Source organism: Schistocerca serialis, chromosome 3 (assembly GCF_023864345.2).
Source record: "Schistocerca serialis cubense isolate TAMUIC-IGC-003099 chromosome 3, iqSchSeri2.2, whole genome shotgun sequence".
Classification (NCBI taxonomy): domain Eukaryota; kingdom Metazoa; phylum Arthropoda; class Insecta; order Orthoptera; family Acrididae; genus Schistocerca; species Schistocerca serialis.
The window spans coordinates 406,168,442-406,184,632 of NC_064640.1; the positions used below are offsets into that span (position 1 = coordinate 406,168,442).

Genomic DNA, 16,191 nt, shown 5'->3' on the forward strand with positions numbered 1-16,191 from the left:
TGTCTGTAAGATTTTATTCCGTTCATATGTTATGAACCATCCATTTTTACAATATTTTATTTTTGCCACTAGAAGTATGTTTTGGATATGCACAACATTCATTGTCCAAGATTTTTTAAAATAAGTTAATTGTTTTTTCATAGCTGTGTGAAATAATAAGTATCTCTTGATTGGTCATAACTCCATGATTAAAATAATGTTTTTCTGTTTTATGAAACAAGTCAGTGCTGGAGTAACTGCATATGCCTCTAATGTCAGTCAGCAAAAAGCATTGTCTCTTTGTTTAGTTTTTCTTGTGTATATATTTTACAGTTACTCATGCTGAAAATCAATGTTTCCTCTCAACTGATGAATTGTACACTCTCTATGCGGGTAACTGTGAAAGTGTTGAGAAAGTAATCCTAATCTTTCCCTCTCATCTCAAAATAATGTCAGTAGAGTTGTAACCTCCCATATAACTGACTACAGGCTTTCCAGGACTATTTTGTCCATGCTGGGTTTAGCAGCTGCTGTATACTATGCACAAATTACAAACCGACAGTTACTTCTTTGTATAGTCACAGTGTAACTGTAACCTTTTCCATGTTTCTGAAGGAATAATACGTAGTCCTACATACACAGCCATCTACAGGGTTTCATTGGTGCCCAAATATGGTTTCTTCTGTTTTTGGGCAGGAGAAACCACATTTGGACTGTTTCTTTGGGTAAGACACATTTGAGCATATTAGTTTGCATGCAATTTTCTGCCTTCTTCATGCATGCATGCACGCACGCACGCACGCACGCACACACACACACACACACACACACACACACACACACACACACACACACACACACACACAGAGAGAGAGAGAGAGAGAGAGAGAGAGAGAGAGAGAGAGAGAGAGAGAGAACCCTCTTGTTACTCCTCCCACTCCCTACACTTTTTCACATTTCTTCAGACAAGATAACAAAATTGGTATGAGTAGATTTATATATTTATGGTAAAGGAGTGGTATGCTGGAATGTAAATAACACAGGGCAACGAAGGAAAAACTTTTTTGCTGAAAATACCGTATTCTTCTGTTTTTAGGGTGGGAAATCCAAATATGATACTTAAAAAACTGTATCACGCACCATTTTTTCACATTTTACAGTTAAATTTATTAAATTAAGCGATTTTTAAAGAATTTAACAGCTTTTATATAGTTAAAATAATTTAAAAAGGGGGTGTAATGAATGTAAATGGAGTTGGTAGCACTGCTGAAAAACATTTGCTGGCAAAAAAAGGTCAATTCTATTTTTGTGTTAACAGATGGTATTTTGTTTACTGTCAACCTAACCTCACTTTTCCATTTCCTGTACATGAGCTCAGTACAGTGTCTAATCATGGTTGTAAAAACTATGCTTACTGTTTTGTTATATTTGTGGTGAATTTGTGATTAAAAAACACCAAAGAAACATTACAGACTTTGTGAAAAAGGTTTATCAACCATACTTTGGATCTAAACTTGATGATCAAGGTAAATCTTGGGTGCCACATGAGGCATGTTATGTGTGTGTTGAAGATCTTAGAAAATGGTCCAAAAAGGAGAAAAAAAACCTTAGATTTGCTGTTCCTATGATATGAAGTGAGCCAAGAAATCATTCTGATGAGTGCTACTTTTGCAGTGTTGATATTAATGGTCATAATTCGAAAAACAAGAAGGTAATAAGCTACCCTAACCTTCCATCCACCATCCAACCAGTAGGGCATGGTGTAGATTTGCTGACTCCTGAACCACCAGAAGATTTAAATTCTATACCAACAGAAAGATTTTCTGATGTACAATGTGATTTAGATGAACCAGTTGATGATGAATTCCATTGTAATACAGAAAGTCTAGAGCCCAAATTGTTTACTCAGACCGAACTTAACGATTTGGTTAGGGATCTGGGCTTAACGAAAGAAAAAGCTGAATTGTTTGGCTGTAGATTAAAAGAAAAGAACTTATTGGCTGTTGGAACCAGCATATACATGTACACAAAAAGAGAGCAGCAATTTTCCAAGTTTTTTCAACGAGAATGTGATTTAATGTACTGCCCAGACATTTCTGGTCTGATGAATGAAGACTGGAGGCTAGTTTAAAGGCTATTTATTACACAATGGTAACATGTATCCATCTATACCTATTGGACATTCTGTACATATGAAGGAATGCTATGAAAACCTAGAAATAGTGCTAAATAAAATAGGTTATTCTGCTTATGGTTGGATGATATGTGGTGATCTAAAAGTAACATGCGTGCTACTTTGTCAGCAAGGTGGCTTAACCAAATTTCCATGTTTCTTGCGTGAATGGGACAGTAGGGCTAGAGAACAACACTGGTGCAGAAAGAACTGGCCTGTAAGGGAGTCTTCAAAACCTGATGAGAACAACATTCTACGCAAGAACCTTGTAGATCCAAAAAACATACTCCTACTACCTCTACATATAAAGTTAGGCCTATTGAAACAGTTTGTAAAGGCTTTGCCTAAAGATGGACCATGTTTTAAGTATCTCTGCCAAAAGTTTCCACACCTTTCAGAAGCTAAACCAAAAGAAGGCATCTTTGTCGGACCTGACATTAGAAAATTGATGTTCGATGTTAACTTTGAATCCACAATGACATTAAATGAGAAAGAAGCATGGGTATCATTCAAGCAAGTCATTACAAAGTTATTAGGACATCAAAAAGGCCCAGAATATGTTTCTATTGTAGCTACGATGTTAAAGAAGTTTAAAACTTTAGGATGTTTAATGTGTCTGAAAGTTCACTTTTTGAACAGTCGCCCTGATTACTTCCCAGACAATATGGGAGATGTTAGTGAGGAGCAAGGAGAGTGTTTTCACAAGGACATTAAAGTGATGAAAAAACGCTACCAAGGCCGCTGGAACACCAACATGATGGGGGACTACTGTTGGTCACTTCACCGAGAAGTTCAGCAAGCGACTCATCGTAGAAAAAGCTACACAAGAAGCTTCAAAGAAAAAAGAGAAAGAAAATACAAACCAATTCCAGCTAACAAGTGAAACCTCTATTAACACATATCTTTGTTTTAAGTAGCTTACTGTAAATACAAACCATGCTTATGTTGTAACAAAGCATTTCATTAATTTCCCCGTTTACCGTATAGCATAGGATTTTTATACTATATAGTAAAAAGCATATTGCTCGAAAACTATGGGTGATACAAAAAAACTAAGGCTAGAATTGGATTCAGCTTATAAAAATCTTTTAAGATCAGCTATCAATGTAAAACAAGTTAAAAAAAAAATCATTGGCCTGTGTAATTTAAGGAGAAAAGTTACCAACTCACTGAATAGTAGAGGAACTGAGTCACTGAAAGGCACATAAATGAGACTGAGGACTTTGCTAGCTTTTGTACGAATCCTATTTGAGAGCTATTCAGTGCCTGCAAACCCCCCCCCCTCCCAACCACACACTCACACACACTCCCTTGTATAGCAACATTTTCCTAGCTGACTACTTGTTCTGGCGTACCTGCCTGACAAGTGAAGAGTTGTGTAGGGTGGAGTGAGTGAGAGGCGAAAGGAGCCAGGGTACAAGAGAAAGGAAGGAAGGGAGGGAGGGATGGCTGAAGGAGCAGCAGGTGTACAAGGGCACCAATAGGCTAATTGTGGCTGCAGGCACAGGTAATTGTGCCCAGTGCATGACAGTGTGTACAGGCGGCTTGGGAGGCAGTTATAGAACAGAGAAAGGGGAAACTGCAGGGAATGGAGTGTGGGTGCAGAATGATGAAGTTAGCATCCAGGGGCAGGCTTGGAGATGGGTGCAAGTGGGGGCTAGTAGAAATTGAGACCCGGAAGATTACAGTATTGGAGGACACTTCCTGTCTACATAACTCGAATATGCTGGTATGGGGAGGGGAAGGGAGGATACGAATTACATGGGTTATGAGGTACCTACTGAAATTGAGCATATTCTGCTTGACATGTACTGCCTCTGCCTCTATCAAAGTTCTCATTCTTATTTATGTGCATTTTGATTACTTCACATCTCTACTACTTGGTAAGTTATTATCTTTAGATTTACATATTTGTACTTTGAATTACATCTATCCCAGTGGACTGGAAAAATGGTAGCAAATAAAGTGTCACAAGCGTACTTCTCTCTTAAGTTTAAATCAAATTTGATGTATGTACAGCTTTTAAAGCCAATGTAGCTTATATGAAGTACAGTATTAAAATAAAATATATATTGCTATTTTGTTGCTGTTGCCAGGTTATATGTGAAGATATACAGCCAGAAATTGACCTAAAGTGCAAGGAGAAAGTTACTGACTCGGACTCTGAGTCTCAGAGTGACATGGAACCACTGATAGAAAATAAAGCATTTCCACAACAGAGGTTTAGTCCTGTCTCTGGGATAAAATCAAATTCTGGTGAGGTGACCTGCAGGCCAAAACCAATTAAAGCGAGGTAATGATATTTCTGTTTGTAACTAGAAACTAAGTTTAATATTCAGTGGTAAATTTATTACTTGCTTTGTGTCATACAGGTGACATAAGTTGAATTTTCACTGCTGCTCTCTTTATTACTGTAGCCTTGTGCATTTTTTTTAAGCCTGTGAGGTATTATTATTTTTATGTGGCATTTCTTTCACCTAAAGTGTACTGAATGTGTTTTTTTCATCACCTACCCCATTAATGAAACAAATCTAGTCATCAGAAGGTAGTTACATCTTTAAAATCTACTTCTCTTTCAATGTGATTCATGTTGTTTTGTTGTATAAGAGGTAAAAGCCTTTTATCAGTCTTCAAATAACCTCTGTTCTCCGAGAGAGAGAGAGAGAGAGAGAGAGAGCGAGAGCAGGAGAATGGTGTGTGTGTGTGTGTGTGTGTGTGTGTGTGTGTGTGTGTGTGTGTGTGTGTGTGTGGGCTCGCGCGCGTGCATGTGTGTGTATTTGAAACTGCTGATTACATTTTGTGAATCCCATGGTGAGACACTGCGTATGGAATGTGGATAAGGATGTACATTTCAATTAAATGCAGTTTAATAAAATCCTTTTAATGTGGTGCTGGTTTTGATCATATTTGGAAGAGAAATGTTAGTTTCAAGAATGTTTGTGAAAGTACTAATGAACAGAAAATTCCACAGTTCACTGTTAAATTTCACTATACTACCGTCTGACTTGTAGTTTAATCCAGATGTATTTATTTGGCACTTTTCTGTGGTGTTGAACCCATGAAATCATTGTAGAGAATGTAGGGAACAAGACATACTGATAAGTATATATCATAAAACAGTAGTCAAAACACTATTTTTGTAGATAGCTAAAAAATAATTCTGTAAATTAGTGAATGAGAATACACAGGAAAAGTGGATTTGTTCAGTTTTAAAACAAATAATGTGTACTGCCAATTTAACTGAATTAAAGCATTTCATTAAATATAAGATGTGGTTTTCCACTTCAGGTTTTGATCTACCTGTACCCCTAAAAGCTAAATATTTTGTATTTTCTATATTTCATTCTTTGAATAGGTCATATTGATAGGGTCTGGCAGTCTACGGGAAGTGCTCAACTGTACACATAAGGCATTTAAAGAAATTTCATTTATCTTAGACCATCTGTTGATATTTCCACATATTTCATTAGCTGTACCTTCAGTAAGAGGATTACTACCAGTTCTTTCTATATTTCTATCATCATCTAGCAGGGTTCAGGATGATTGGTGTAATTAGGTATCTGGCTACAGGTTGCGGTGCAATTTGATTAGCAGGGTGGCAGGTTCATGGAGCCAGATGGCTATCCACTGATAATCGTAGAAGATTTGTTTATTTATTCCATCTGATACAGTGGTTGAGTCATTGCAGTCAGTGACCAGGGTCAGGTGCTGGGCCTTTGGAGTGTGTAGAGGGTGCTGGACTCAGCACACGGCCTTTGATGACACAAGTCACCTCACAGGACTAAGTAGGCTATGGTGGCGGTAGAGTCATGCCACCAACAGTCTGGCAGGTAAAGGAGTGCAGCACCAGAGCCCAGACAGAGGCGGCAGGCAACTATACTGACCTCTGCAGAAGTCGACTGTCGGCCAGTGGAAACATGCATTTCAGTACAGGAAACATGCGAGCATAGGCTGCAGTGGCAGTGCGCTCGCATGAGTCAAGCCAGCAGAAGCAGTGTGTACCCACACAAGGCAAGCGACAGCTCAGCAGCTAGTCAAGCCCAGGTGGGAACCATGGGTACCCAAGTAGGCATCCTGCAGACTATAAAAATCAGCCAGCAGGTAGGCCACCAGCCGGAAGACTCCATTTCAGTCCTTGGTGGCATCTGGACTTGGACACAGCTCATAGCTCCACAGCTGATGGAATCAGCAGCTAGTATAACAGACTAGATAACCCACTTCAGCTCAGTGACTGTTGTGGAGTAATTCTCGCAGCTGGCTGCTGGCAGAGACAGGCGTTGCAGAACTGAAATGGATGGTGTGGATAATGGCTCATCTCATCCCTGTTTCGACAAGACATCATTTTGCATCACATAGGCCACAGTAGAACTGCAGTGCAGGGTTTGGTCATGTGGTGGCTGGCTTCCATATTTTCACTGTGTCAGCAGCATTACAGCACTGGCTGCATTGTCAAGGGCCGAACGTGTGGTAATTTTTGCTACTACACACATAAAAAAAAAAGTACAGAAAATTGGAATAGAGATTAACATAACATCATTTCCGCCCTTTTTATTGCTCATGAAAACCACACATTGCATGTTGTACCACCATACAGAGAGACCTTCAGAGGTGGTGGCCCAGATTGCTGTACACACCGGTACCTCTAATACCCAGTAGCACATTCTCTTGCATTGATGCATGCCTGTATTCGTCATGACGTACTATCCACAAGTTCATCAAGGCAATGTTGGTTCATACTGACCCACTCCTCAACGGCGATTCAGCATAGATCCCTCACAGTGGTTGGTGGGTTACGTCGTCCATAAACAGCCCTTTTCAATCTATCCCATGCGTATACCTCCTTCCTGTTGGAATGACTGGAACTAATCGGCTGTCGGACCCCCTCCGTCTAATAGGCACTGCTCATGCATGGTTGTTTACATCTTTTGGTGGGTTTAGTGACATCTAGGAACAGTCAAAGGGAGTGTGTCTGTGATACAGTATCCACAGCCGACGTCTATCTTCAGGAATTCTGGGAACTGGGGTGATGCAAAACTTTTTTGGTGTGTGTGTATGGCACGGCAGTGATTCTTGTTGCATCACCGCAGCCCACTTGTAATTTCTTGAATAAGAACACCTTGCCGGCTGCTGCCAGCCTGCATAGGTTTCAACCGTCAAGAAAAGAGGCTCAGTGTCGCAATAATTATCAAAAATGCCAAATTCACATCCCATGACAGTGCAGTGAGTTTCGCAACTAAAAATAGTAATTTTAACCAAAATAAATTCACTCTGATTGAAAGTGCAAATCTTTGAAATCAAAATTTGCTGCTGGGGAACATTCAAACTATGTGACTACACCTCACGCATTTTGACATGCTGCTCACTTGATGATTGAGACATTGCTCTTTAAGTGTGTCCCATTCTCTGCTGGTGGGGCTCCTCAAATCATGCAGTGTTTTAAGAGGATTCTTGTGATGATGCACTGTGCATTTTAAGCATGCTCAGTTGGGTTTGTGCTAGCATATCCCTCAAGCTATTCCATTCGTTGGAGTCCTGTCGCCTTGAGGCAGGTGTTCACAGGGTCACTGAACTATTTTTGTGTGTTATTGTCTTGAAAGACAAATCTTATAATTGAAATGTTGAATGTAGAGTTAGCAGGTTGGACAGTCTGGTCCTGATACTGTACAGCCCTCATATTACCCTTGATATGGATGAGAGGCTTTTGACATCTGTTCCATCTGTTCACAATACTGACACAAAATATGACTGACCACCTACCTACTGTACCTATAGGACTGCGTGCCTGAGATGTGTATTGTTATCAGGTGGCCTCCACACTCTTCTGTGACAATTGATTTGATTTTGACAGTGAAGCTAAAACAGCTTTTGTCTAACCCACCACTGTGCGCACCGAAACAGTGTTTACTGTGTGGTATCATCGCTCCCTGTATATCTAGTAAAGCCAACCAATGCCCTTAAATAGTGCAAGAAGTCCCTTTACCAGTTTTTTGTTAGACATAGTTTCTTCAGGGCTAGTTGTCATGTAGATTCTATATCTTTCACTCTCCAATGTCATGAATTCGAAGATTAGGTGTGATGCAGTCTCTTCACCCTCATCACAGATCCTACATTTAGGGTCTTCTTCCATTATACCTGTTGTGTGTAGGTGTTTTTTGAAATTCGTGTGGCCGGTCATCAGTCCAGTCATGAGTATGACCTCTTTTCTGTTCAATCCCAGGATTACAGAGCTTCTTTTAAAACACGGCTTAGGCATCATTACCTTACCATGTTTTTGTTTATGAACTGTGGTACAATATTCTGCATGCTGTTTCCTAAGCCAGTTCTGTTGTTCTAGTTTGATCATAACATTGGTGATTGTCAGGACAGGTTCTAATCCAATAAATGGTGTTGTTGCCCCCATTCTGGCCAGTTTGTTCATTGCCACAAATCCTCTGAGTGGCCAGGAATGCACACAAACTTTACCCTATTGCTTCCTCCTAGCTCCATCAGAGCCCTGTGGCATTCTGCAACAATCTTAGATCTCGTTGCTGGGCTGTCTGAATAAATGTAGATGCTATGGTTCTTGTAGCACCTACGCATATTCTCCTCCACACATGCCCTGATTGCACCAATTTCAGCTTGGAATACCGAGGCTAGTTTTCCTAGAGAGATGATGCCCTCCAGTCTTGGCTGAGCCCTGTACACCCCTGCCCCAGTGCCTTGGTCTGATTTTGACCCATCGGTGAACCAAACAGTGTCCCCCATACGGTGTCAAACTGTTTTTTTCCCCTCTGCTTCCAGCTTCCAATTGTTATATTGTATGGCTTGTTGAAGCAGTTAGGAGTTGTTATATAGTCGGCCGATATTTCCCCAGCCATTCCTATATTTACTTCACTCACTATCTTAGTGTGTGATTCTGGATATCCCAATGAGATCCAAGTCTGTATGCCCCAGCTGCTGCCTCTATCTTGACCCAAAGGTGTGGTGGAGGCATGTCCATCATGGCTTCCACCCCAGTGGTTGATGTGCTGCTGATTCTGCCTGTTATGGCTAAACAGGCCAGTTTCATCACCTTAGCAAGCTCCTTAGCTGCAACCCGCTGTTCTACCTTCTTCCACCACACTACGGCACCGTAGAGAATCCTAGGTCTAACCAACGTGGTGTATACGCTAGGCTAACCCAGAATAACCTGCATAGGATTCTTATTAGATTCTCTCCTGCCTTTTGCAGGAGAGCTGGAAAGATTCCGTTTGGGCCAGGTGACTTCAAAGGTTGGAATGTTCCCATCGCCCATTGGATTTTATTGAAGTCCACACACTCCTTGGCTGATTCCCAGTCCTCTCTTCGAGTGCCTGAGAACCATTGTCTCTCCGGGATCACATTCTGGTCTGTGTTGTCCGGCAGAGCATATTGAGGAAAGTGAGTTTTGAGGAGCAGTTCCAGCGTTTCATGTGCTGTTGGTATATTTCCCATCCTCCTTCCTCAACGTACTTCCTAGATTGGTTGGTACTCTAGTGAGGATTCTGTGAAGTCTGGCTTCAGCAGCTGTGCTCTCCATTTCCTCACAGAATGCCTGCTTTGCTTGTCTAATTGCAATGTTGTAGTTGACAAGGGCCTCACGAAATTTTGCCTGTTGTCCTTTGCGTCTCACAAGGTTAAACAGTCTTTTTACTTGTTTTCTTTGTGTTTCAAAGCTATTATTCCACCAAGGCATATTCCTATTTGTGCACTTCCTGGTGATTGTGCAGTTCCTGATATGAGGTCACTATGGTGGAGGTAACAGCCTCTGCTACTTCCTCAAACTCTACTGGATCCCTTATCGAGGTTTTAATTTCCATTGAGCTTAAATCAAGGTCCCTCCTAGATGTCTGCCAGTCTGTTTTCCTAGGATTCCTGTAGGTCATGGTCTGTCTGATTCCCATTTCAACCTTGAATTTAATGTACATGTGGTCTGATCAGGATGGCTCTAACACCACATGCCATTGTTTGACATAGCTGCCCATCATCATGGAACCAAAAGTTATGTCAGTTACTTCTTCCTTTCTACTATTCCTGAATGTAGGTTCATTGTCCCTATTCAGGATCTCCAAGTTGTTAGCTAAGAGAAATTCAAGAAGGTACTCACCTCTACTGTTGGTGTCCTTGCTGCCCCACACTAGGTTGTGGGCATTGGTGTCACATTCAACCAACAATTGGTCACCTTGCTGATGGCAGGCTTCTACTAGTCTCCTCACCTGCAAAGGAGAGGGAGAACTGTCTTCGTAAAGGACGTATGCAGAGGCCAAAACAATTTCCATCGTGATACCTTCCGTTCCTCACGTTGCTGCATTTTGATTTTCACTAGGTCCATAGAGCAGAAATCCATCATTGGCATTAAAGAAATTCCATTTCTTACATAGATGCATGTTCTGGAGTTTCTTAGATTTGTGGCGTAAATCAGCTTACCTCCAGTGCCACCGAGGCCCGATACGCCCCCTTTATATAAGTAGGGTTCTTGTGTCAGGGCCACATCCATTTCCTGCCTCCCCAGGCAGCGGCTCAGAGCAGCAGAGGCCCCCCTTTATTGTGCTTCAGATTAATCTGCAACACCTCCAGTCTCTGTCTGGCTGCCATAGTTGCCTTTGAGGTCTTTGATAACCCTACTGGTGACCAGCGAGAACGCTGAAAACAATTTCAGGTCTTGCTCTCGCATCTCCTTCAGGGACTTCTCTCCAACCTCCACCACCAGGGTTTGTCCTTCTGTTGCAACCTTCTGGTTGATTACTCTCCAGTCCTCTGTCGAGACTTTTGAGGTCTGGACCCCTATTTTCCCGAACAGAGTCTTAGGGGAGACATCCTTAAAGACCTTTGGTACCCATATTGATACCTTTGCGGTCTTAAGAAGGTCCGCTGCTGTCTTGACCACCAGTTTAGCATCCTCTCACGGGGATATCATGAGCACCTTGTCCTTAAGCCATTCCACTGTGTGCATCCCCTCACAGACAAAAACGAGGGCACCATGATCTAGATAGACCCTTCTGAAGTTTAGGTCCTGGACCAGTGTCCCCCCAAATCTTTTCAAAGAAGGCCATCTGTACAAGTTCCTGCTGCTGCGAAGTGATGGCTACCAGTGGATAGCCTTCCTTGGATAACTTCCCTGAGACTGCAGTACTATAGGTCTGTTTTCCTATTTCTTGCCTTGGTTTTTTCTGGGCTTGCTTATCCCTGGAGGAGGGAGTCTTAGATTCTTCCCTTATCATCTTCCTGCCTGTCTTCGAAGTTGTGGGGGTCTGCATGTCCCCTTCAACCTGAGACAGTTTTTTTTAGGGTCTTAGGCTCAAGCCCTTTTAATTCCCTTCACGTGTCTTTGAGAAGCCATTCTTTCCCTTCCTTTTGTCTCTGTTCTCTGAGGAGTTTCCTCCTCTGGGCCCCAGACGAGGCTTTACCTTGATCTGGTCCAAATTCTCGGTTACAGTTCCCACTTCTGGCTCAGGTCTAGACCCTGATTCAGTAGTGGGAATGGATTCCATCGGTCCTGTGTCTGATGTTTGGGTGTCTGAGATCTCAGTTTGACCCTCAGTTTGTTTTAATTTATTTTCTTTAGTCATGTCCGTCTTGGTCCGACAAGATTTGGGGATTTACACGGTCCACACATCTTCCCATGTGCCATGCACCCCTCGGCACGAATCGTATCACACCTTGGGTTGGGAAAGGGAATTGGGTAAGGACTGGGACTGGATAAGGAAGATGGGACATTGTGGGGAACTCTTAGTCTGATCCATCAGCTAAGGCCTTTCCAGCAGTAGGTCCTCTACCTTCGGCATAGCCCTCAGCTTCACACGGATACACAAGCCTCTCCACCTGCACGGACAGTGCTTCATCAAGGTGGTGTTCCCCGGAGAGGTCTGTGACAATTGTCAGGTGTTAGAAAAATCACGTATTCATTGGTGAAGAGAACCCAATGCCATTCATCAACATATCACTCCAGGTGCTCCATTGCTCACTTTCTTAATGCACTGTGGTGTTGGGGCAGGGAGTTTCTGGAGATCTAGGGTATCATACTGTCTGAGTTTATACAGCCCTCCAATTTGTCGCTGAAAAGGAGTGCAGTTTCGTTACGTTCACCTTGGGATCACTATGAACTATAATTTGCCTATTGTGGTAATCAGCAGGAGTTTTTAACCATGCCCAATCGCTACAAGTCTGATCTGCAATGGTATGTGTCTCTTAATAGGGATTAAATGTTCAAATTATGCTAATTCGGCCCCTTGCTGTCAACCCCATAATATGATAATGTTACACGCCTTAAGCTTGAAATGACTCTTAGAGGCTTGTTGACAGACTAAACAATGTACACAAGCCATTTATATTTTTTAACACAACATGCTCTACTGAACTGCAAAGATAATGCTGACTTACTTTTACCTTGACTGCACCCCTAGCTGTACATAGCAATTTATTGTGGTCAAAATATGATTAAGAAAGAGCTCTCCGATTAACTTCATGGCACATCAATTAGCGTTGATTCAAACTCAAAATTCCTATTGTTGTCTGACTTATGTGGAGATAAGATAAAAACCGTGAACCAGCTATGTCAAGTATTTCATGATATTTATACTTTTGCATGTGGATATCATGGTCATTGTAATCAGAACCTCTAGCTGAATCACAAAATTATTCCAGTGACAAAGTTTATGATTGATTGATTGATTGATTGATTCTAACATATCATCCATCTAAGTGGATGCAACCTTTTCAAAATCCAAATTGTGTGTCACCGAGAATATTTTTCTGCACTTAATGTTTACAAACTCATTTGTTCAGTATCTCTTCAAGAATGTTAAAATGCTTCATCAAAATTATCTGACTTTAAGTACAAGTACCATTCCTGCTGGTTAAGAAGTACTTAAAATAAAAACTTGCACTAAGTTGGTTTGTATGTCCTTGACAAGATAAACTTCCTTTTAGCATATTATACGCGATCCAGTCATGTTAATGTGACTATAACCTATGTTTGACATCAATGTGCAGTAACCACTCACAGATGGCAGGTGGCAGCACTAGCAGTGGAGGATATATAAAGCAAGTCAGTGGAATTTGGAAAACAGCGCAGTTATTGTCATATTGTGGAAATGGAGCGTTCTGTCTGACGGCCAAAAGGACATGATCATGGGCTTTTGGGCCAAGGACGGAAGCATTTCTGAAATGGCTAAGTTTGTAAACTGTTTGCACGCTGCCGTGGTTAAAGTATACCATGCATGGCAAAATGGTGCTATCCAAAACTGGTGCCAAAGCAACTGTGGTATACCATAGGCCAGGGGCGGGCAGGAATCCTGCACGTGTGCGATGCACTTGCACGTGTGCAGTTAACAGTTGTTCTGCGTGCACACAGGGGCAAGCTGGCCACCCGCTTCTCTCCACTCCCCACCATACCGTCTCTCCACTTCTTCCTATGTAATGCATTTTGTTTCCTGGCCTGTTTTATTGAATGAAGGAATAAGGTTAGTAGGAGTGCTTGAAAGAAATCGTGGTTTGAAAGAGTACCTATTACCTACAATACGTTTTATTTAATTATCACAGGTGGAGTTTACAATACATTTAATGTCTGGAACAAAATTTCTACATACAGACAAACGCAAACAGTTACATAAGTTTTCGTTACTGATGTTTGCTCTTAACTAAGACTTATTAATTTTCATAACAGAAAAAGTCTTTCACAAACGTATGTCGAGCCAAACATTGACATTATCTTCGTGGCTTCACGATGGAGACAAGGAAACTCTTGCTGTGGAAAGTCGTGATAAAAATCTACTACACGTCTTGCCAAAAGGAACTTGTCTCTCAGACGAGAATTATGCTGTAGAATCTACAGTGCAGATCTATTAATTCCATTTGCAAACTGGGATGAATATCATCTACAGAAACAGCAAATTGTCTCGAGAACTATTCAAAACCTTGGGATAAGTGCGATATATCCCCAAATCGCTTGAGAAATTCTTCTTTTATTGCACTAAGTACGGGAACATATTGAAATTTCTTATAATGGCGTTCAATATTAAACTTCCGCTGACCAGCGAGAATACTATCACATATTATACATTTCGAAGTTTCACGTTTTTGCACAAAGAAAAAATGATTCTCCCATTCCTTTTTAAAAGATAGCAAATCTCCACTTCTCCGTTTCCTTGATTCACTCTGCATTTTCCGGTTCTTGAAATACAACGTTCACTACGTAGTGGTCGCTTTGCTTCAACGTCCACAGCTTAGCCTGGTACTACACTGCCGAACCTGCCGGCTGTCGTCACTGTCCCATCTGACTATAGCACGTGAGCAGCACACGTGCAGCGCCGTGTGCTCATGAGCCGCGTGCAATGTTTGCCCGCCCCTGCCATAGGCCATAGATGATCGGTGCATGAGGGCTGCAGAGTGCATACAGGGAAACAGATGTGCAACTGTTGAGCATAGTGGATCAACACAAATGTGCATTTATCCTTGGCAACCATGTCCACTCCTAGATGCAGTTAGTTTTTTCTCTGCACGATGGCATCTACCAGCAGGACAATGTAACGTGTAACACAGTTTGCAATGTTTCGTAGTTCAATGCAATGTATGGTGCGTAATTCAAAGACCACCAGAATAAGTTTACTGTACTCCTCTGGCCACCAAACTCTCTGGATTTAAACCCAACTGTAAATCTGTGGTACCATCTCAATTGAGCTGTTCGTGCTGTGGATCCTCAACTAAGAAATTGAATGCAGCTGACCATGGCATTGGAGTCGTCATAACTTGACATCCCCATTGGTACCTTCCAGAACCTCACTCACACTCATCCTGCACATCTCGCAGTGCTGTGCACTGCTAAAAGTTATTCATGCTTTTGACAGGTGGTCGCATTAATGTGACTGGACAGTGTAGTCTGTAATGTTGTAAACTGCAACAGCACCTCTGTAAGGAGGTTGACAGATTATGTGTTATTCCACATGGTCATAGCATATTAAGATATAATCGTTATGTGTGATTCGATATGTGTGTTGCACCTCAGGGGAGAACTTCATTAATGTTGTCTTAACATACAGAGAAAAAAGTAGATGTCAATCTAATTAATCTATGAAGCAGCTATTACTAAATACTATCTTATACTGTACAGTGTAAAGTATCTGAACTTCTGAACGATTTAAATAATACTGCAGCAGTGAAACTGTTTACTGATATTTGGAAAAAGTCTTACGGCCATGTTGCCTAGTAAAGGAATGTTTGATTAATTATGGTAAGAAGGCTTTCGATGCAGAATTTATACAAGTTTTGAAGTGGTCAGCTTAAGGTAATGTGATAGGGGAAAACACCAGAGCTGATAGGACTATTGCTATATGTTAAGAAATCTGATTTAGAATAAATTCAATATTTTGAAAGTTTGGTTTCATAAATTTTGCAGATTACCTTCAGGAAGTATTGAAAGTGGAGGCAAATTTCCCCACAATGCTGGTGACAAACCTGGAGCAGTTGGAGTACTGTCATATCCATATCACTCACGCTGTGAATCCTATGGGTGTGTCTGGCTTCCAGCCTACTGGTGGAGCATTCAAAACAATGCCGGTTTCTCCAAAGGTTGTGAAAGGACCAATCGAACAACCACACTTACAGCAGTTTAACAAAAATGAGCAAGAACATGTGAATGTTTCGGCATCATGGAGTGGAAGTGTTGTAACTTCAGTGAAATTACAAGATAGTAAGAATTCTGGTAGTGCTGTAACGAATGGTGTTTCAACATCAGTGCAACAAATTCCTTATTTAGAAAGCGGACGGCATTGGTATAAGTCATCCTCAAATTCTCTGCCACAAAGCCAAAGTAGTAGTGTAACCAAACCGACGATGGTCACCATATGGCAACATCCATCAAATATGGCTACACAACATTACGACCATCACACTCCGAACAGACAACCTCCACCTTCTTCACAATCATCTGCTCCTCATCCTCAGACGCCCTCGTACCAGTCGCAGCCGTTGACCCTAACATTCTTGGATCCTTCATCACGTACCACCTCGACCACGACATTAAGTCTTACTGAAAGTGGACCATT

The 16,191-nt window shown here is 41.6% G+C and overlaps 1 protein-coding gene across 1 annotated transcript in view; it reads left to right on the forward strand.

Moving 5' to 3' along the window:
- LOC126470265 (putative transcription factor capicua) overlaps positions 1–16,191 on the forward strand; it is a 336,823-nt gene that overhangs the window by 180,438 nt on the left and 140,194 nt on the right. Inside the window, 3 exon segments of the mRNA XM_050098002.1 lie at positions 4,249–4,445; positions 15,543–15,639; positions 15,641–16,190. Coding sequence (XP_049953959.1) covers positions 4,249–4,445; positions 15,543–15,639; positions 15,641–16,190 — 844 coding nt within the window.